A 19,742-nucleotide genomic window follows, 5' to 3' on the forward strand; every position below is an offset into this window, starting at 1 on the left:
GGACCAATCAAAACGCTCCTCGTGTCTCCTGCCCCCCTCCCAGCTGCTGCTCTCGAAAGCTGGGGGCGGGGCCTCTCTACTCTGACCCAATGGTAGGGCAGGTGAAGAGCAGTGCAGGCCGGCAACTGGCTGCTAAGGCGGGCTGGGTCAGAGCCGGATTGGCCGGCGGCGTAGACGGAAGCGGCCCAAGGGCCCGAGCTGGCTGAGCCCGGCTGGGGCGATGTGGAGCGCGGGCCGCGGCGCCGCTGCTGGAGCGGCACTGCTGGGGCTACTGCTGGGCCTCTTGGCGCCGGGCAGCGGTGCCACCAAAAGTGGCGCTGGGCTCGTGACCTGCGGGTCGGTGCTGAAGCTATTCAACACGCAGCACAGGGTGCGGCTGCACTCGCACGACATCAAATACGGATCCGGTGCGCGGGGCCCGGGACTGGGGCATCGCAAGAGGACGGGGCGATCGTGAGGGTCTGGCGGGCCAGGAATCTGGGGGTTATCTGGCCGGAGTTGTTGGAGGACCGAGGGGGAAAAAGATCGGCGGTTCGAGGGGGTCGTCAGGCTATGGGCAGCAAGGAGGGTAGTCCGAGAGCTACGGGCCGAAGGACTTGGAGTTCAGCAGGAGGCCAGGTCTGGGGGCTGGGGTGTGAGCCTTTGGGGTCCCAGTGTTGAGGGTGTCCCGGCCGAGGGTAACGAGTTCCGGGATTGACGGCGACGCCGGGTGGGGTGTCGCACCTCAGGCAGCGGCCAGCAGTCGGTGACCGGCGTGGAGGCATCTGACGACGCCAATAGCTACTGGCGGATCCGCGGCGACTCTAAAGGCGGGTGCCCGCGCGGGTCCCCGGTGCGTTGCGGGCAGGCGGTGAGGCTGACGCACGTGCTCACCGGTAAGAACCTGCACACACACCACTTCCCGTCGCCGCTGTCTAACAACCAGGTGAGCTCCCTGCCACAGCCCGAGAGGCTTCTGGTGTGTGTGTGTGTGATAAGCCGGCGACCGAGCCTTGACTCTTCCTCTCACCTGTTCTGAGCCTTAGCTTCCACTGCAATAGGAATTTCAATTCATAAATGTTTACTGAGCGCCCCCTCTGGGGACACAGAGGCGACTCGGCTAGGGTCCAGCTTTCTTGAGCTCTCAGCCCAGCAGGGAGATGAATAAGAAAGAGTGATTTTATCCTACTGGATAGCTCCACTCCTTGGGGGAGAGTTGGACCCAAGAGGGGCATCCGCATGACCTTTGGGGTAGGGCACAGGAAACCCCGCAGGGGAGGAGGAACTCAGGCTGGGTCTGGAAAGATGAGTAGGAGTCCTCTAGGCCATAAAGAGGAGAAGAGCATCTTTCCAAGCCTGGGGAAGAGATTGTGCATGAAAGACCTTGTGCATGGAGTTCACTGAAACTGGGTAGGGGGTGTGGGGGAGGAAAGGTGGGAGGTTAGGGAGGGAGCAGGTTACAACAGAGGGTGCTTTTGGAGGGTTGTCAGAAGAAAAAGTGTGAGCTAGAGACTTTGACTGTCCTCAGGGGTTGGACTTTGTTGAAGGTCAGAGGAGTTATGACAGTGAACATGGAAAGAGCAAAGAGTCCTTGGCTCTGTGGGGCCAAGTGGTCACCACCCAGGCAGATGGGATGGGGTGTGCATGTGTTTGAAGAGCCTGTGTTGGAGAGGCCCTACTGGGCGCTGGGCTTGGGGGTTGTGGTGTCCCATTTTGCAGCTGTGAAAGCTGAGGTTCAGAGAGGTACAGGGAAGGACCTGAGGCCCAGTGCTCTAGGTGTCAGTGCTGCTGCCAGGCAAGTGACCACAGGGGATTCAGTGTGCCCTCTGTGGTGACTATTGTCCCCACCACCCTCTGCACCCATAGGAGGTGAGTGCCTTTGGGGAAGACGGCGAGGGTGACGACCTTGACCTGTGGATGGTGCGCTGCTCAGGGCAGCACTGGGAGCGGGAGGCTGCTGTGCGCTTCCAGCACGTGGGCACTTCTGTGTTCCTGTCAGTCACCGGTGAGCAATATGGGAGCCCCATCCGTGGGCAGCTTGAGGTCCATGGCATGCCCAGCGCCAATGCACACAATACGTGGAAGGCCATGGAAGGCATCTTCATCAAGCCCAGTGTGGATCCCTCTGCAGGTCATGATGAACTCTGAGAGCCGTGGATCAGTGGACGGAGGGTGGGGCATCTGCAGGGCCACTCTTGGTGGAGACTTTGGGTTTGTAGGGGTTCTCAAGTGCCTTTGTTAATTAAAGAATATTGGTCTATGATTGTTTTTGTGTGAGCCTGGAGGTGATCAGGAGGTGCCAGCTTCCCTGGCTCAGTTCACTATCTCTACCTCAGTGCAAAACCGATGTCTCCTGCACAGCTTTGACAGCTGAACCCGTCCAAACCTTTTTGATGCTTTTCCATGCACTCCAATACTGCCCTATCACCTGTAGATGGTCTGATGTCAACGGATCTCTGTTCCCTAACCCCTGAGCTTCAGGACACTTTATTAAGGGCTGGGGCCGGGGCTTCAGCTGGATGAGTGGGAGCCCCAGGCCTCTTATCCCTTGAGGTGAGGCTGCTTCATTCTCCTGGCACCCCAACCCTAGCAGTTGTAGCAGTCTTGACACTTGTTTTTGAGCAAGCACCAGGTTGGGACTCTGCCTATCTGCTGGAACTTAGCATCACATGTTCCCTCACTTTTGGCACAAATGGCACCCCATGCACCCCAGCCTGTCCAGGCAGGTGGCATCTCAGGCCCCCACTCTGACCTTTTAAGGTCCCAAAGGGAAAACAAAACATCAAAATATATCGCAAGGGAAGGTAAACGCAAAGAACTGCTACCTGCAGAGATCTGAGAAAACTTCCTGGAAGAAGAGGCACAATTTGGGCAGGCATAGCATTACAACTTAAAGGCAGGAAGAATAAATAGGAGAGCCTTAGTAAAAGTAACAGCTCTGCTGCTGTGTGGGTGACCTCTAGAGGTTATGGCAGAGATTACAGGCTTCTTGGATTTGCTAACTCCACCCAGGGGGTGCTGTGTAAGAGTTTAAGAGAGAGACTGTGGGTAGCATCTGGTTGGAAGGGGCTTTGGAGGAGTGTGGGCAGAGCATCTTACATTTGAGAAATCAATTGGCTTTATGGGCGTGGGAGAAAAGCTGCAGCCAGTTGTGAGGCCTGAGGGGAGGCAGATCCTATGTAGGCCCATTACTCCCCATCCTCGCCCTCATGAGCTCCTGCTTTGTTCACAGACCCTTTCCTGACCCCTCCATTGCCATACCTCTTGAGCATTGTCTACAAGTCTACACTCCTCTCCCATCACTCACCTGACATGAGACAGGATTGGAGTGCAAGTGGATTGTCAGGATGTGATCCCAGAAAACACTGGGGCAGAAAACTGGAGACAGAAAGCAAGGCAGCTGGTGAAGTTTGCATTGTTTGAGCAAGTTACCCCTGTGGGCAACTGGAGCTTAATCCCACTGAGGAGTTTTGGGACCCAGTGTAGAGCATGCGTCAAAGTTATACCACCCAAGGGGCAAGGAAGTGGGGTGTATCATCCAACCCAAGTATCTGCCCTCATTGGCTGAGGGTCCTGGACAGGTGGGTTAATTATTCTATAGCACTTCCCACTTGCCCTGTACATTGGAAAGTGTGACTGAGGACTTTATTCCACAGCCGGGGAGCGAGGTGGGGGAAGTCCTGAAGCAGAACCACAGGTGCTGGCAGTGAGCATCCTTTCCATAGAGTTGAGTGCCAAAGGACTGTGGGCAGGGCACCAACAGTGTGGACCACACTGCAGATCCAATGGGATACTCTGGTCCATCCCTGGCCCCTCGGCTGTGAGTCCCTTTTGCCGCTGCCTATTACCTCATACCACCACACACACATAAATACTGAGTGTTAAGAGCAGAATCAAACTGCAGAGCATGTACGAATCCTTGGGAAACCAAGGTGGGAGCAGGTAAAACGATTCCGATTGCAGGACAAGACCAAAAATTAAAACTGCAACAGCAGCAGCAGAGCTCTCATTTATTGAACACTAAATGCCAGGCTCTGGACCAACGATTTACACAGCATCTCCTTTGCTCCTGGCAGCGAAGTAGGTTTACCGGTGAGCAGTATGGGAGCCCCATCCATGGGCAGCTTGAGGTCCATGGCATGCCCAGCGCCAAATAATTGAACCTATAAAGTAGGTTCAAGTTTTTTCTTAATTTTGCAGAGGTTTGTAAAGATTCAAACCCAGATCTGCCTGCCTCAAAAACATTTGCTCTCAGCCGTCGAATTTAGAAAATAATACAGGAGGGGGCCCAGATGCACAGCAGCCTAAGACACCCCCCCCCACACACACACACACACACTCACACACACACATGCAGCTATGTGAGGGCAAGGCGGTATATATCCTTCCAGGTCATCAGCCCAGGAGTCGCACTTAATGCTTATCCACAAAGTGGATCGCAATCCCCAGGGACCCAAGCCGACAACCCTTTTCCCGTACCTCCCACAAGGCTCCACCGACTCCGGGACGCGGTCTCTGCAGTCCAGGCCTGCCCGGGTGGCTTCCGGCAAAGCCCACTCTGGTCAAGCTGGACGCAGGGTGTGCGTGTGGGGGGTGGGGGAGAGGGGCCCACCAAAGCCAGGAAGCCCACTGCAGCCGAATATTCAATCTGGGAGGCACAGGGAGCAATATCAGCATTGCAAAATGAAGCAGCTTGGGACCCTGCTCCACCTCAGGCTTGAAAAGCGCGAGTTCGGGTGTTTTCCAAAGGTCGCAGCCCCCTCCCCTGAGGGCTCAGCTGCTCCGCCGGCGCCCCCCACCGGACTTCCAAGTGCTCTCGTCCGCGCCGGTAGAAAACTCGCGGACGCTGGAGCTGAGAAAAGGCGGGCAAAGTTCCTTTTGATAAGTTATGAATGGGGAGAAAGTGTCTGTAAAACTCATTGTTAAAACCACGGAGCCCGAGACTCGGTCCGCGCCGGACCAATCCCGGCAGGGAGGCTATTTTGAAATAGCTCCGTTCTCAGCCAATCGGCGTGCGGGAGGCGAAGCCCCGCGCCGGCGCCGGCCAATGAGCGCGGCATTATGTTAAAAAGCCGGGGGTCCGGCCCCGCCGACTGTCAGAGGGTTAAAGATGGAGCCTGGGGACAAGACGGCGCCACGAGGTGCGGGATCGTTCTGGTGGAGACGACGGGGGTGGACGACTGCGGGACCTCTCTCCCGCTAACTTTCTGCATCATTCCCCGGCCCAGGGCGGAAGGGGTGTCCCGCCGCGTGAGTAGCAGGGTCCGAGGTGGCTGGCGCAAGCAGGGCGGCTCTTCCTGGCCGGACTGTGCGGAGCCGCGGAGCCGCGCAGCCCGGACTCCGGGCGCCTCTCTGGGTAGGAGACTCCAGAAGGGCAGGAATCCCCCATCACCCCTGTTCTTCTGAGCCGCTCTGGGCCGCGGGGCAGTGAATCTGTTGAGACAACGCGAAGCGCAAGTTGGGGGCCAGGGATGGGGGCCTGAGCCCTCAGGGGTGCGTCGTCCCCGAGTGGGACCACCCTTCTCCCGGAGCCGCGGGCCGGATGAGGGCGCAATGTCCTCGAGCTGTACCCACCCCCGCTCCGGGCGCCTGTGGGCTTCGGCTTGCAGTGGAGCGCGGGCCCCTCTCCTTTGTGTGTGCGCCCCCTCCCCCGTCCGCTCCCGCACCGCGGTTGGAGTTACCCCTCAGTCTGGGGTCTCTCCACCGCAATCTGGAGCGTGCTGAGGAAGGTCCGGATGCCCTAGGGTCCTGAGGACCTGGAGGACTGCAGCCCCGCTAAAATTCCCCCTCGTGGCCTTGATGTCCAGGACAGGGCCTCTAGCCCCACCCACCCAAGGTTGAGCTTCCCATCCTGCGTGAACTGGGGGAGGTGGGGTCCCCCCTGCTGGCCGCAGGTGCTCTGACGAGGTTGCACTACTTTGCTCTGAGAAGCAGTGCAATGATATTGTCAAAGCATCTGGGACCAGCCTTGGGGACCCCCTCCCCCACACCTCCACCACCTTCTCCCCAGCCTGGGCCCCTTGGGCCTGCAGGCCCTTCCCTTCCCCCTGCCCTGCTGGCTCCCTTCTCCATGGAAACTTGAGATCCTGGCCAGGCCTGGGCCTCTGGGGTCAGAGGGCACCCTTCCCCCAGGCGGAGGCCCCGCCCCAGTGGGCCTGCATTTCAGGTCTCAGATCCCCACCGACCACCGGGAGAGGCGCTGGCAGGCCTGCCCGACACTCTTTCCCTGTTGCACTACTGTGGGCCGCTGGGAGGCAGTGCAATGATGAAAGGGCATCGGTCAGGTCCAGCCCACCACCCACAGCGCCTGGGGAGAGGGAGTTTTGCTGCCTCACTCCACTTCCCAGCAGTTAGGCACAGGTCCGGAGCTGAGCTGGACCCTCTATCAGAGGATTAGATGAGTGCAGAGCTGGGAGATTGCCTCACAAGCTCTCCATCTGAGTCAAGGCTGGACAGGTGAAAGGGCAGAGGCCCCGGAATCAGAGGTCTGGTTTGAAGAGGATCTTTCATACTAGCACCTTGGGTAAGCCTGTGAACTCCAGGTTTGGTCAGGGCCTTATGGAAAAATAGAGGCCCACTGCTTTGCATAGAGGGTCTGTCTGGGCCTGGCTCAGACACAGCTCACCCTTGACCATGTGGAAGTGAACTGGACCCAGCCCTCCTTGAAGGCTTTGGGGAGAACCAGGCTCTGGAGAGAATGTTCTCCTGGGTTCTCACCAAGAGCAGCATTATCTGGGGGGGCGGGGGGGGGGGTGGTGTTGGGGGGGCGGGGGGTCTAGGGATATAAAGCCTGCAGGTGATGCCCACCAACTACACCATCTTGTTCTCTTACAGGGAGATATGCTGCCCTGAGCCTGCAAGAGGGACTGTGAGGTGCCTGGCATGCTCACACTAAGCTGGACTTGGGGGATTAGAGCTGAACTGCCAAGGAGCCTGGCCCAGGCATACTGGCAAGGATGCTACATCCACCATCAGGACGTGACACAATGCCCAAGGTTTTTATGTGCCCAGTAACAGTCATTCAAGCCTGTCTCCTTATGAGGAGGCCCAGGTTCCAGATGGGCTTTTGGGAGTACCCCTGACCCCTGGCTGAGCACATTGGGATACCAGTTTCACCCCCACCCTAGGAGTAGAAGCCCTGGCGTCCATGGGGAGGATAAGGGGCAATGATACATGCTCCCCTGCCTCCTAGGCCTGACCCTCTGAGGTTCCTCCATCCCAAGGCCACTTGACTCAGGCCTGTCCTCTCTTCCCCTGAGTTCCAGGTGCCATGGCTAGAGGTGGTCACCTTACTTCTGAGCAGATTCTGTACCCACTGGCCAGAGACACCCCCACCTGCCAATGTAGCTGTGGACTCAGGACTGCTCAAATGTTCCCTCCTAGGGGAAGACTTTTCTGGGATCCACAGCATCCAATGTCCCTCCAGCAGAGCCTGTTAAATAGAAATTGTCTCCCTGTGGCTGAAGTCCTCATTAGATCAGGAACCCCTGAGGGTAGAGACCATGTCTTTTTTTAATCTCTTGGCAGTGCTGGGCACAGAGGAGGGGCCCATTATACTTTTTAAAAATACAAATAAACATACATAAAGTGTGAAGTAATATTAGCATAACATGATGGGGGCGGCGGTAGGGGTTAATCATGGGTCTGCTTGACCCCTCAGAGGATGTTTCTCCTGTTTATAAAAAGGCACTGTGTTCTAAAGTCTCATTTTGTAAGTTACATGAGGTCAGGAAGCAGAATGTATATTTGAACCCAGGTGTATCTGTCTGCACCATTAGGCAAATATACAGGCCAGATCTTAATTGGTTGTCCCCAAAGCAGGATGAAGTGAGTGCCACCTTCTGTGATGGGGCTAGAAGGCTGGTTGTTTGGTGATGGGAGGTGAAAAACCTCATACTTCTCAGGTGCACTCCATGGATCTCAGGGCTGATTTTGGAATGTGGAGGGAACAGGGAGGCAGCAGTCCAGGGTGCACCCACCGTGTTAGTGGCTGGGGTGGGTGGTGGTGTCAGCCACTGACCAAGTAGGAGAGGGGGAAAGAAGCTGTGTGCCAATCTGGATGTGTTCAGCGTGAAATGCCCAAGAAACGTCCCCAGTGGACCCTGGATGTGGGTCTGGAGCTCAAGGGAGGTCTGAGCCTGAGATGCAACGCAGGCCAGAGGTTAAGTCAGTTCTGGGGTAGGAACTTCCAAGATGGTATGGTGGAGAAGGGGCCTTCTAAAACGCATAAGTTGGGGGTGGAGATGACGGTGAAGTTGCAACAGCGAGTATAGAGCAAAGAAATGGTTATGAAGGTGACAAGAGAAGACATAAGCTGGAGAGGAGTGGGTTTGATGCTGGAGGGTAAGGAGAGGAAAACTCCGGGGATGGAAGAGTTCCGGCCATAATGAAATCCTTGGGGCGTTGTCTGGCGGGGGTGGGGGTGGGGGGCAAGACTCTGGAAGGAGGATTGGGAGGCTACAGACCATGAGGAGGGGCGCATCCAGGATGGGAAGTGGCTGGAGACGGGCCGATGGGTGAGGGTAAGAGTTCGGACACTAAGTTCCCAGTGGGGCCCTAAGCCGGGCCCCCACTCAGTGGCGATCGCCCCGTCGAAGACGGGAGGGCGCATGCCCAGAGCGGCGGGCATTGTCACGTGCGGCCATCTCGCGAGTTTGGTCCGGCCCGCGATCTCCGTGGGATTGGCTGGAGCGGTCCGGGCCGCTGCGGCAGTTACCTAGGGAACCTGCTGTGGGGGTCAGAGTGGGTGCGACCCCGACTAGCCCCGGCCTTCGGGAACCGCCCCTCTCCCCCGACCAGGGGAAGGTGGGGTTGTCGCGCCCTAACGTCCACTCCACCAGCAGGCAGCCCCGGGCCTGCCCGCAGCCCTTCCGGGATGGAGGTCCTGGACGAGTTCGACCCCGAGTTCCCCCAGAGTGTGACATTCTGCCAGCTCATCTCCAAGGAGGACTTCGAGAGGCAGGCGGCGACTTACACGGAGCGCTCGCTGCGCCGCCTCTTCCGCAGCCTGGACCGCAACCCGGCACTGGCCGAGAGGGTGGTGCGCATGGGCAAGCAGGCCGAGTGCGAGCGGCGCGGGCTCCTTTCCTTTCTCTGGGTGCGGGCCGCCGGCGGGGCTGCGGGGGGGTAGAGTGGGGACCACGAGGGCGGGTGTTGTCACCACCCTTGCCGGCTGTCCTCGAGAGCCGAGCGGGATCGGAGGTGGAGGGAGGCGCCGTCGGGCCTGGCTGGGTTTGCCAGGTGAAGCCCGAGGCAGCACAGCTTGGGGAGTGCAGCAGCGGGCGTCTCACCCATCCAGCTTCCTCCTGCCCTACCTCTTCCGCTGTTGTCGCAGGCGAAGTTCTTCTGTGCAATCCAGGGGGAGCTGAACTGTTGCAACAGCATGGGCGCCCTGGAGATGCACCAGCGGCTGGAGCAGTTGAAGAGGCGCATCCACCGCGTGCATGTCTATTCCCAGGGTGAGGCTCAACCTCTGCCCGGATCAAGTAACCCAGTAAACCTGACTCGACCCCGTGTCCCTGGTCCTAAAGTCTTCATTATGAAAATGAACATACACAAAACTAGAGACTGCATTGAACACTTGAGGACCCGTTACCCAGCTTCAGCAATTAGCCTCATCTTGCCATGCTTGTTTCACTCTCTCTACCCCCTTTTCTTTTTTTGAGCATTTTAAGGGAAAGCTTAGCCATCACTGTATTCCTGAATACTTTAGAATGCTTCTTAATTAAAACAAAGTTTCTGACATAATCACAATGTTATAGCTGATATAGACAACAATTCCCTAATATTAGCTGATACTTTGTCCATAATCAGGTCTCCCTCATGGTCCACAAAAAGTCTACACTTGGTCTGTCATGTCAGGACCCGACCCAACAAGGCTCACACATTGGTTTGGGTGATAGGCCTCTTAGGTTCCTTTTCACTAGAGGGACCCCATAATTTGTGTCCACATTGGGGCACTTGTGAGGATGAAATGAAAGGGGGCCATATTAGTGACCACACAGGGATGGCCAATGAGCATCCATAGCCACATCTGAAGTCCCTTTTGATATGGGATGCCCTCACTTTTCACTCCCTGCCATCAAATTGAAGAACGGTGTTATCCTCTGGGGTACCCCACTTTATGGGTTTACATCTGTTGTCATGGTCACTGGTGGTGGTAGCTTTGTCCCCTCTCTGCCTACATTTCTTGGACAGTGGCTCTAAAGCCTTGATTAGATTTGGGTTCAGTTCTTTTGGTGTGTTTGTGTTCAGTGATAGACTATGCTAGTGGTGAAGCTACTTTCTTCTGCATCACATGGGAAGGCCCAGCTCACCTGGGGGGGTTTCACTTTCTGTGATGCTGAGTGTGAATGCTCCACGTCACCATTTCATCCGATGACAAGATGCATAGCACTTGTAGCTTTTACCAGACCTGAGGTAGCATTGATGTTACTTATCCTTGTTTTACAGAAGAGGAAGCAGAGGCCCAGGGAGGTTGGCCAACATGTGCAAAGTCACATAGTAAGTCATGGAGTCTGGACTTGAACTCAGGTCTGGGTTGTGCTGAGGTGCAGGCTCTTAGCCTTCAGGATAGTGCTCCCTGGCATTGGTTATTGTCATTCTAGATGAGCTATTCTGATCGGCTGTATGAGGAGCTTGTTAACACCCACATTGCAGGTAGTCTTCAACTTTGAACAGTAGAAATAGCCAGACTCTGAATACGTGAGGAAGACCTAACAGGGTCCTGCCACTCAAAAGATTCCCTCCCTGAGTCCCACCCCTCCCTGCGAGACCTCTTCCACGTGGGTTTTCTCACAGAAGGTCCTTTTGCACACCCACAGCATGGCCCTGGAGCTGGGTGTAGTCAGTGGGCTCACTGCCCAGGGCCTGGATACCCTCCTGAGGGTACTGGCAGATTCAGGAGCTTTCCATGATGCTTGGGGGGGAAGGGTGGGCAGCAGACCAATCTGCTCAGGCCACGACCAGCCCTCCTTGGCAGTGACACTCTATCACTTCCTATGAGATTCTGCCCTTCAGAGTCCGACAGCCTGCTCGTGGATCCTGCTGTGCCTTGTACAGTTGGAGCTTCCAGTTCCACTTGTAAGATAGAAATGAAAGTACCCTTTTCCTGTGGGGCAATTGTGGGGTTGGTGAGATGGTGCTTGTTGGTGGCTCTAGGCATTATGTGCTTTGGAGTGGGGGCTACCTCCCCTCCTTGTTGGAGAGAGTGTGTGAAGACCCCACACCACCATATTTGGCCCCCACTCTACCCTGGTCTGGCTGCAGGGTAGGCACTCACTGGCACCTTTTGTCACAGATGCCAAGAAGAAGAGAAGGAAGCTAAAACGGAAGAAACCAGAACCCATCCTCTTGCAGGACCGGTCAACCTCCCCGTGCCTGCCAACACTGCTGCCATCACCACCACTGCCACCACCTGCCACTACCATGGCCTCTGTGGTGCCACTACCATCACCCCCTGTCTACACTATGCCCAGGGTCTTTGGCCCCTTTCCTCCGCTACCCAGCAAGTCGGTCAGTGGATGCATTACTCCCTCCTTGTGGCCCTGGGAGGGGCAGACACTGTCCCCCTGCTCAGAGCCACCCCAATGGCTCTCCCGGTTCCACAGCAGTGGCTCTCAGAACTTTATTTTAAAGAACTTTTATTTTTAAGCAGTAGGAAACTTTTTAAGACTAGGCAAAGTTTTGGATAGAATGGCAATGGATAAAGTCAATAAGGGGGGGGGGCCGCTCTGGTTGACGAGTCAGGTGGTGGTTGAAGGCACAGAGTTCTACCTGCTTGGCCTCAGCAGAACAAGGCAGCCCCAAGTGCACCATGCAGGAATCTGGGGCTGCCAAAGGACTGGCGGAGAACCACGGGTCCCCCCGACAAGGACTCAGCCCCACCTCTGCCTCTCCCTGTGGGTGTCATTCTCCACCCCGCCCTCTAAGTGCCTCTACAGGGCCCTTCCTAACTGTCTGCCCTGCTGAGTCCTGCTTATCCTGCACTCTCACTCCAGCCAGCCTGCTGTCTCCCAGGCTAGGTTAGGACCTCCTCAGTTGGCTCCTAGCCCCCCCCCCATCCTGTTCCCTGCTCCCCAACACTAAGCTCAAGGTGGGCACACAGGATGAGCCTGACATATTTGCTGATTGAAAGTCATATAGTAATAGTTCTTGTATAAGGTGATTTTCTTCGCAGTGAGGCCCCTAAACTTGTTCTGAGATTACCTTTATTTCCTACAGGTGGAGAAATTGGAAATTTCAAGTACTGAAGTGAAATTAAATTGGACTGGCCAGTCATTGAACCCAAAGAGGTGAAAGGAATTTATTTTGGGCTTGAGGCAAATGAAAAGGGAGCATTTTGGGGAGCATGCCATGTGCCAGGCTCAGCTGTTATTTCCTCCCCACCCCTTAGTTAATCCTCACCACAGTCCTGAGTGGTTATTCTCATTGTCCAGGGGAGGAGTCCGGGCTCAGAGATCTGCTCTGTGTGAGGGAGTCCGTGTGCCCATATCAGAGGTGTCCCATGTGAGAGGCATGCCCACCGAGGCTGGGGAAGCCATGCCTGGGAGGAGTCCAGAGCTGACGTCCCCACTTCTGCCCTGTCTTGCAGCCGCATGGTTGATGTGACCCCCTTGGTCCTCAACCCTGGAGGCTTCCATTTCTCCTACCTGCCTGGAAACAGTGCGCACATGCTCCATTGCCCTGGCTTCCCCTGGTAAGCGTGATTCGGAGCCTCCCCCGGGCCAGACACCATCCCGGCTCAGCCCTTGCCCCACCTCTAACTGGCATTGTGGTGGTGAGGCCGAGGGCTGACCAAATGTTCTTTGTGATGGTCCCTTCTACTACCTGGAAGAACCCTAATATAATCAGGGTTGCTGGAAAAGTTACTCCCCTCCCTAGTGTTCGCAATGGTGAAAATCTGAAACAAACAGCCCAGGGGCCAACAGGAGGGAACAGTTGTATCACTTGTGGGCAGCCCTATGATTTATATACATGTGTGTTTTGCAAAGCAGGGATTTACAGAATATGGGGTTTTTAAAAAACACCTGTTTTTTTTCCTAATAGTTGTTCAGTACTTCCTATGTCATTGAGTGTTATTCCAAAATATGATTTAGATTGGCAGTTTCATTGCATATTATCTCAATAAAGCTGTTTTTTTAAAAGAAAAAAAGCTTTATTGAGCTATTATTCACATGCCATATAATTCACCCATTTAAAGTATACAATTCAATGTTTTTTTAGTATATTTAGAGTTATGAAACCATCACCACAATTTTAGCACATTTTCATCGGCCCAAAAGGGAGCCCCTTAGCCATCACTCCTCCATTCTCCCCTCCAGACCCTGGCAACCATGAATTATACTCTAGCTCTATAGTTTTGCTTATTCTGGACATTTCATATAAATGGAATCATAATATATGTGGTCTTTTGTGTCTGGCTTCTTTCACTTGGCATTATGTTGTAGTATGCATCATTTAAAAACATTTTTAGAGTAGTTTAGGGTTCACAGTAAAGTTGAGCTGAAAGTGCAGAGTTCCCATATGCCCTCCTGCCCTCACCCCTCGCACAGCACCCCCTGCTATCAACATCCCCCAACAGAGAGGTACATTTGTTACAAGCTATGAACCCACATTGACACCTCATAATCATCCAAAGTCCATAGTTTACATTAGGGTTCACTCTTGGTAGTGTACACTCTATGGGTTGAATTTTTTAAATAAATTTTATTGGGGAATATTGGGGAACAGTGTGTCTCTCCAGGGCCCATCAGCTCCAAGTCATTGTCCTTCAATCTAGTTGTGGAGGGTGCAGCTCAGCTCCAAGTCCGGTTGCTGTTTTCTTTTTCTTTTTTTTTTTTTTTTTAAAGATTTTATTGGGGAAGGGGAACAGGACTTTATTGTGGAACAATGGTCAAATTGTTGTCCTTTCAATCTTAGTTGTGGGGGGTTATGTTCAGCTTCAAGTTGTTGTTCTTTCAGTCTTAGTTGTGGAGGGCGCAGCTCAGCTCCAGGTCCAGTTGCCGTTGCTAGTTGCAGGGGGCACAGCCCACCATCCCTTGCGGGAGTCGAACCGGCAACCTTGTGGTTGAGAGGACAGGCTCCAACCAACTGAGCCATCCGGGAGCTCAGCGGCAGCTCAGCTCAAGGTGCTGCGTTCAATTTTAGTTGCAGGGGGCGCTGCCCACCATCCCTTGCGGGAGTCGAGGAATTGAACTGGCAACCTTGTGGTTGAGAGCCCACTGGCCCATGTGGGAATCGAACCGGCAGCCTTCGGAGTTAGGAGCACGGAGCTCTAACCGCCTGAGCCACCGGGCCGGCCCCCCCGGTTGCTGTTTTCAATCTTTAGTTGCAGGGGGCGCAGTCCACCATCCCCTGTGGGGAATTGAACCCGCAACTTTGTTGTTGAGAGCTCACACTCTAACCAACTGAGCCATCTGGCTGCCCAGGTTGAATTTTTTTATGGTTAATAATATTCCCCTGTATGGATATACCACACTTTATTTATCCATTCTCAGTTGATGGACACTTGAGTTGTTTTCAATTTATGGCTATTATGAATAGTTATGAATATTTGTATACAAGTTTTTGTGGGACATAGTCTTCAGTTTTCTTGGGTATACTCCTAGAAGTGGACTTGTTGGGTCATATGGTAACTCTGTGTTTAATATTTTAAGGAACTGCCAAACTTCTTTTTTTTTTTTTTTTTTTTTTTTAAAGATTTTATTGGGGGAAGGGGAACAGGACTTTATTGGGGAGCAATGGTCAAATTGTTGTCCTTTCAGTCTTAGTTGTGGAGGGTTCTGTTCAGCTTCAAGTTGTTGTTCTTGCAGTCTTAGTTGTGGAGGGCGCAGCTCAGCTCCAAGTCCAGTTGCCGTTGCTAGTTGCAGGGGGCACAGCCCACCATCCCTTGCGGGAGTCGAACCGGCAACCTTGTGGTTGAGAGGACAGGCTCCAACCAACTGAGCCATTCGGGAGCTCAGCGGCAGCTCAGCTCAAGGTGCCATGTTCAATTTTAGTTGCAGGGGGCGCTGCCCACCATCCCTTGCGGGACTCGAGGAATTGAACTGGCAACCTGTGGTTGAGAGCCCGCGCTCCAACCAACAACTGAGCCATCCGGGAGGCAGCTCAGCTCAAGGTGCCGTGTTCAATCTTAGTTGCAGGGGGCAGAGCCCACCATCCCTTGCGGGACTCGAGGAATTGAACTGGCAACCTTGTGGTTGAGAGCCCACTGGCCCATGTGGGAATCGAACCGGCAGCCTTTGGAGTTAGGAGCACGGAGCTCTAACCGCTTGAGCCACCGGGCCGGCCCGCCAAACTTCTTTAAAGCAGCTTCGTCATATTACATTCCCACTAATAGTATATGAGGTCCTAATTTCTCCACATCTTGTCAACACTTGTCTTTTTTATTTTAGCAGTTCTAGCGTGAAGTGCTATCTCATTTTGGTTTTGACTTACATTTCCCTGATGGCTAATGATGTTGAGCATCTTTTCCTGTGCTTATTGGTCATTTATGTATCTTCTTTTGGAGAAATATCTATTCAGATACTTGCCCATTTTTAAAGGAGAAATATCTATTCAGATACTTGCCCATTTTTAAACCGTATTGTCTTTTTATTATTGACTTGTAAGACATATTTATATATCATAGATACAAGGCCCTTACCAAACATATGTTTTGCAAATATTTCCTCCCATCTGTGGGTTGTCTTTCACTTTCTTGATGTTCTTTGAAGCACGAAAGTTTAAGACTTATTCCTTTTGGAAAACAATATATCGAACTGAATAAATGAGCAAAATAAACAGAAATAGTCTGAGATATAGAGGAAAAACTGATGGTTGCTAGATGGGAGACGGGTGGGGAGGGGGGAGAAGGGGAGAGGATTAGAAAGCACAATATTGCCACGGGGATATGAAAGACAGTTTGGGGAATATAATCAATAATGTTGTAAAAAGTTTGTAGGGTGTCAGATGGGCACATGTCTTATTAGGGAGACCACTTCATGAATGGTATAGATGCCTGACCACTGCACTGTACACCTGAAGCTGAAGCTGAATAGTAGTGTATGTCAACTATAATTACATATATATGTATGTGTGTATATATATATACACACATACATATATATTGTCGTGGGATATGGAGTACAGCATAGGGAATAGAGTCAATGGAATTATAATAGATATATATGATGTTAGAGGGGCAATAGATTGGGGGAGGGGGATTTATCACTTTGTAAGGGGTGAAATGTCTAACTATTACATTGTTTGGTACAACTGAAACTAGTTAAACTAAAACGATATTTCAAAATATGTCAGGAGCCACAGAATTTTTCAAGTTCTCTGATCTAGTAGTTTTCATCCTAGAAACTGGCCCCAAGGAGATGATTAAGGGGAAAAATATGTGCATGTGTATAAAAATGTTTATGGCAATATTAGTTGAAAAGGGAAAAAACGGGGAAAAGCTTACATGTGTATTCATGTAATTATGGAATATTATGCAGAAATTAAAATTTTAAAGATGATTATGTAGATTCATAAATGATGTCTAAGTGGAAGCAATAGGCTATCAGATCAGAAGGAGGTGGAATGGAAGGGTAGGAAGGTGACTGATTGCTGAGTTACAGAGAATGCGTGGTCAGCAGCAAACACTTTTGTCATGTTGTTTCAAAGCGAAATTGAAAAATAAAGCATTATTGAGCACACTAAGTCCTCACAGGACAGGAGCCACACAGCGGGGCTAGGTCATTATCAGGACATTTCTGTCGTGACATCTCCTAGCTTTTGCTAGGCATAGTTTTAAAAGCTGTGATTCAATTTGACAGTGTCATTTTATTTTTCTTTTGCCATTTAACATTAAGGCCCTGGTGAGCTGTACACTTCTTGACAGTCTTTTGAACACAAGCTTCATGGATTGTGTAACAAACATCTGGTGCATGTAGTGCCATCGCTTATTTAACTCCACTGGGAGACACAGGAGGTGCATCTGGCTTTCCACTAGTATAGTTAGTGCTGGAGTTAACAACTTTATGTGCTGAACTGTTCCAGAATTTTAGATTAATTTTCTGGGGTGGAATTACAAGGGAAAGGGTATGAACAGTTTTCAAAAGGACTACCTTTTTTCAGATTCAAAAGCAATATGTGTTTACTGTAGACAATTTGAAAACTACACAAAAAAGACACCAGTCACTCTGATTCCCACTGCCAGAATTAACTGCTATTACCATATATTTGTCTTTTGATGTAGGCTTTTCCTGTGGATACATGTATATGTATACATACAGTAGCTTGTTACATAATCGGGAGCATCCTGTTTGGCAGTTTTGTAGCCAGCTCTTGAATATGTTTCTTCCTTTGTTATTAAAAATACCTTTAAATTTGCCAATAACAATTGATGCAAAATGCTCCATTGTGTGGATGGAACATCATTTACTCAACCCTTCTTGCTTGTTGAAATATTTCACTAATAGGGACAATAGTTAGGCTCTATTATGTATTGATTTCTGAGTGAACTGTGCTCTCATGATGCCATCACCAAAAGTGGGTTATTTTTAAATTGGTTTTTAAAAGTTTACAAAAGCAGAACATATTCCATGGATAAAAGTCCATAATACAGAAATGCATACATAAAATATGAGTCCCCTGCTGCTAAGAGTTTTGTGTGTACCCTTCCAACACACACACACACACATTAATTTCTTAACCAAAGCAGGGTCATATTGCATGTACTTCTCAGCAAGTTGCTTTTTTCCATTACTATACCACAGGGGAGTTTTTACTTGTTGGAATATACAGACCTACCTCATTCCTTAAACAGCTGTGGAATAGTTCACAGCGTGGCTGTACCTTGATTCCTGATGGGCATTTAGATTGTTTCTAGATTTTCACAATAAAAACATTGCTGCAATGAACAGCCTTGAACAAACATCCATAGGAGAGATTTCTGGAAGTAGAAACGTGTTGAGAGCCATCCCACAACCTGGGGGTTTGTCAAGCGTACCTCGTATGGCCCTGTGTGCTGGTGTCCCACCTCATGGACATATCTTGGCTATCTCCCGCACAGGACCTCGGCCTGTAGTGACTCCCGCAACACCGAGAAGATACCATCCCCTCCTGTGAAGGCCTCCATCTTCACTCCACCTGTCCTCCTCAAGTTCCAGCCTGTGCCCAGACCTAAAGATGACTCAGAGAATGACCCTGGCAGTGCAGAGTCTGTGCCCCACAAGAGGGGCCCATAACCTCTTCCCTACAGACCATGCGGAGGAATGAATAAAGTTCCCATGGACGTGGATTCCTTGTCCTGGGCTTTCTAGGGGCTGTGTAATCCAATGGGCTCCCTCCAGCCTGAACAGGTTGTTAGGGTAGTGCCATCCTGAGGCCCAAGCCTGCATGCAGCAGGTGGTCAGGTCAGCGCTACTTTGCTTGCCCTCTAACATGGGAATTCTGCCATGTGCACTTTGAAAGAGAAATGAGTGAGGAGAAAGTGCTACTCTTCCCCCACAGTGACTCTGTGGCTCCTCTACCCCCACTGAGAGGCAAGTCTACCATTTTTCCTACACCTGGCCCCTAAACACAAGCCTTATCTGGGTGCAGGTTTAGAATCAGTGAGCTGTTCCCTCCCTGGAAGAAAATGAGTTGGTGTGTCAGTTTCCAACTTTGCGCTTCCCTAAGGAATTTCAAAGACAGTGACTCATTACTGCCTCACTCTGACCTTAGAATCAAACCTTATGTGAGGTGTGAGTCCTCACAAAATGCTTGATAACTGCTGGACATTAGCAGATATTCACTGAACCTTTGTGTATGCCCCATACCTTGCTTGGGACTGGAGATACTAAATCAAGCAGTTAGGGTTTCTGCCCTTAAGGAGCTTACTACATCCATTCTCGTGTGTGTGTGTGTGTGTGTGTAAGTAAACCAGTGCATAGGTCAAATTCATACAGATTACAAGTTGTGATAAGCCCTATGGGAACTGAGATGGAGATGTATGGGGCGGGTGGTCAGAGAAGGTCTCCCTGAGGAGGTGACATTTATGTTGAAACCTAGAAATGAGAAGGAGCCAGCTGCCAGCTATGAGGTGAGAAAGGCAAGGACAACTGGCTTTGGGTCACTAGGTGGATAGTGGTACCATTGTGGGGAGTAATGGATTGGAGAATTCTGCTTTGACGAGACACGTTAAATTTGAGATCAGTGGGTTCCCGAGTAGAGGTCAGGAATCTGGAGCGCTGCTATATTAGTTTTGGGAGTCAAAAGGAATTTAAAGCCACTAGCCTGGGGAAGGTCAACCAGTGCTTGTGTGTTGACAGAGGTCCAGGGCGTAGGCTGGGACACACAACATAATGATCTGATTGAGGTAAGGGTCCTCTGAAGAGACAGAAGGGATCAGGGAGGGCTTTTGACCTTCAGGCTTGATGGCCACCTGCCCCTGGGCCGCTCAAGAGAAGACCTTGTTGGCGGTAGGAATGGTATAGGTGGAGAGAACTGGGAGGTGAGTGTGTTGACAGCAAATGTAGACGTCGCTTTGGAGGCCTCTGCCACGGAAGGGAGCAGAGATGGGGCAAAGGCTGGTGGGACTTAAGGCTCCAGGCTGACTTTTACTTAAAAGACCTGAGAACCCAGGTCAAACCAGGGCGGGTTTTGAGTGGGGATGGCACTGATTGGAGCTGGACCCGCAGGCGAGGCGCTCCGGGGACAGACCCCCGAAGAATATGCGGCTTCGAGGTGGAGGCAGCTCACTCCGGACAAAACGGACCTGCTCGGCGCCAGGGACCACAGTTCCCCGCGAG

General features: G+C 52.0%; 2 protein-coding genes and 1 long non-coding RNA gene across 6 annotated transcripts; all 3 read left to right on the top strand.

The window, feature by feature from the left end:
• Nucleotides 1–143: 143 nt before the first annotated feature.
• SDF2L1 (stromal cell derived factor 2 like 1) lies at nt 144–2,242 on the top strand. The gene is made up of 3 exons (XM_019757681.3): nt 144–407; nt 729–925; nt 1,846–2,242. Exons 1-3 carry the CDS (start codon nt 221–223, stop codon nt 2,125–2,127), a joined length of 666 nt encoding a protein of 221 aa, XP_019613240.2. The 5' UTR covers nt 144–220; the 3' UTR covers nt 2,128–2,242.
• Nucleotides 2,243–3,966: 1,724 nt separating this feature from the next.
• On the top strand, nt 3,967–7,573 carry LOC148757286 (uncharacterized). The gene is made up of 2 exons (XR_016022448.1): nt 3,967–5,229; nt 6,814–7,573. It is a non-coding gene; the product is annotated as an uncharacterized LOC148757286 (long non-coding RNA).
• Nucleotides 7,574–8,446: 873 nt separating this feature from the next.
• LOC141569184 (uncharacterized) lies at nt 8,447–18,378 on the top strand. Of its 4 annotated transcripts, none has more exons than XM_074321426.2 (7): nt 8,447–9,019; nt 9,314–9,437; nt 10,432–10,482; nt 11,279–11,493; nt 12,202–12,272; nt 12,572–12,676; nt 18,023–18,378. In XM_074321426.2, exons 1-7 carry the CDS (start codon nt 8,855–8,857, stop codon nt 18,195–18,197), a joined length of 906 nt encoding a protein of 301 aa, XP_074177527.2. In that variant the 5' UTR covers nt 8,447–8,854; the 3' UTR covers nt 18,198–18,378. The 4 variants fall into 4 exon arrangements, with proteins under 4 accessions (XP_074177527.2, XP_074177525.2, XP_074177526.2 ...); XM_074321424.2 differs by having other exon boundaries at nt 8,447–9,076; nt 18,023–18,376; XM_074321425.2 differs by lacking the exon at nt 10,432–10,482 and having other exon boundaries at nt 8,447–9,076; nt 18,023–18,377.
• The last annotated feature ends 1,364 nt before the right edge of the window (nt 18,379–19,742 follow it).

The sequence above is a fragment of the Rhinolophus sinicus genome, chromosome 9 (assembly GCF_057876585.1).
Source record: "Rhinolophus sinicus isolate RSI-liver-muscle chromosome 9, RSI-T2T, whole genome shotgun sequence".
In the NCBI taxonomy this organism is placed as follows: Eukaryota; Metazoa; Chordata; class Mammalia; order Chiroptera; family Rhinolophidae; genus Rhinolophus; species Rhinolophus sinicus.

Coding starts and splice junctions, on each gene's coding strand:
- SDF2L1 (XM_019757681.3), top strand. CDS start 221: ATGTGGAGCGCGGGCCGCGGCGCCGCTGCTGGAGCGGCACTGCTGGGG. Junction 408..728: donor CGACATCAAATACGGATCCG/GTGCGCGGGGCC, acceptor GTCGCACCTCAG/GCAGCGGCCAGCAGTCGGTG. Junction 926..1,845: donor CGCCGCTGTCTAACAACCAG/GTGAGCTCCCTG, acceptor CTGCACCCATAG/GAGGTGAGTGCCTTTGGGGA.
- LOC141569184 (XM_074321424.2), top strand. CDS start 8,855: ATGGAGGTCCTGGACGAGTTCGACCCCGAGTTCCCCCAGAGTGTGACA. Junction 10,483..11,278: donor AACATGTGCAAAGTCACATA/GTAAGTCATGGA, acceptor CTTTTGTCACAG/ATGCCAAGAAGAAGAGAAGG. Junction 11,494..12,201: donor CTCCGCTACCCAGCAAGTCG/GTCAGTGGATGC, acceptor TATTTCCTACAG/GTGGAGAAATTGGAAATTTC.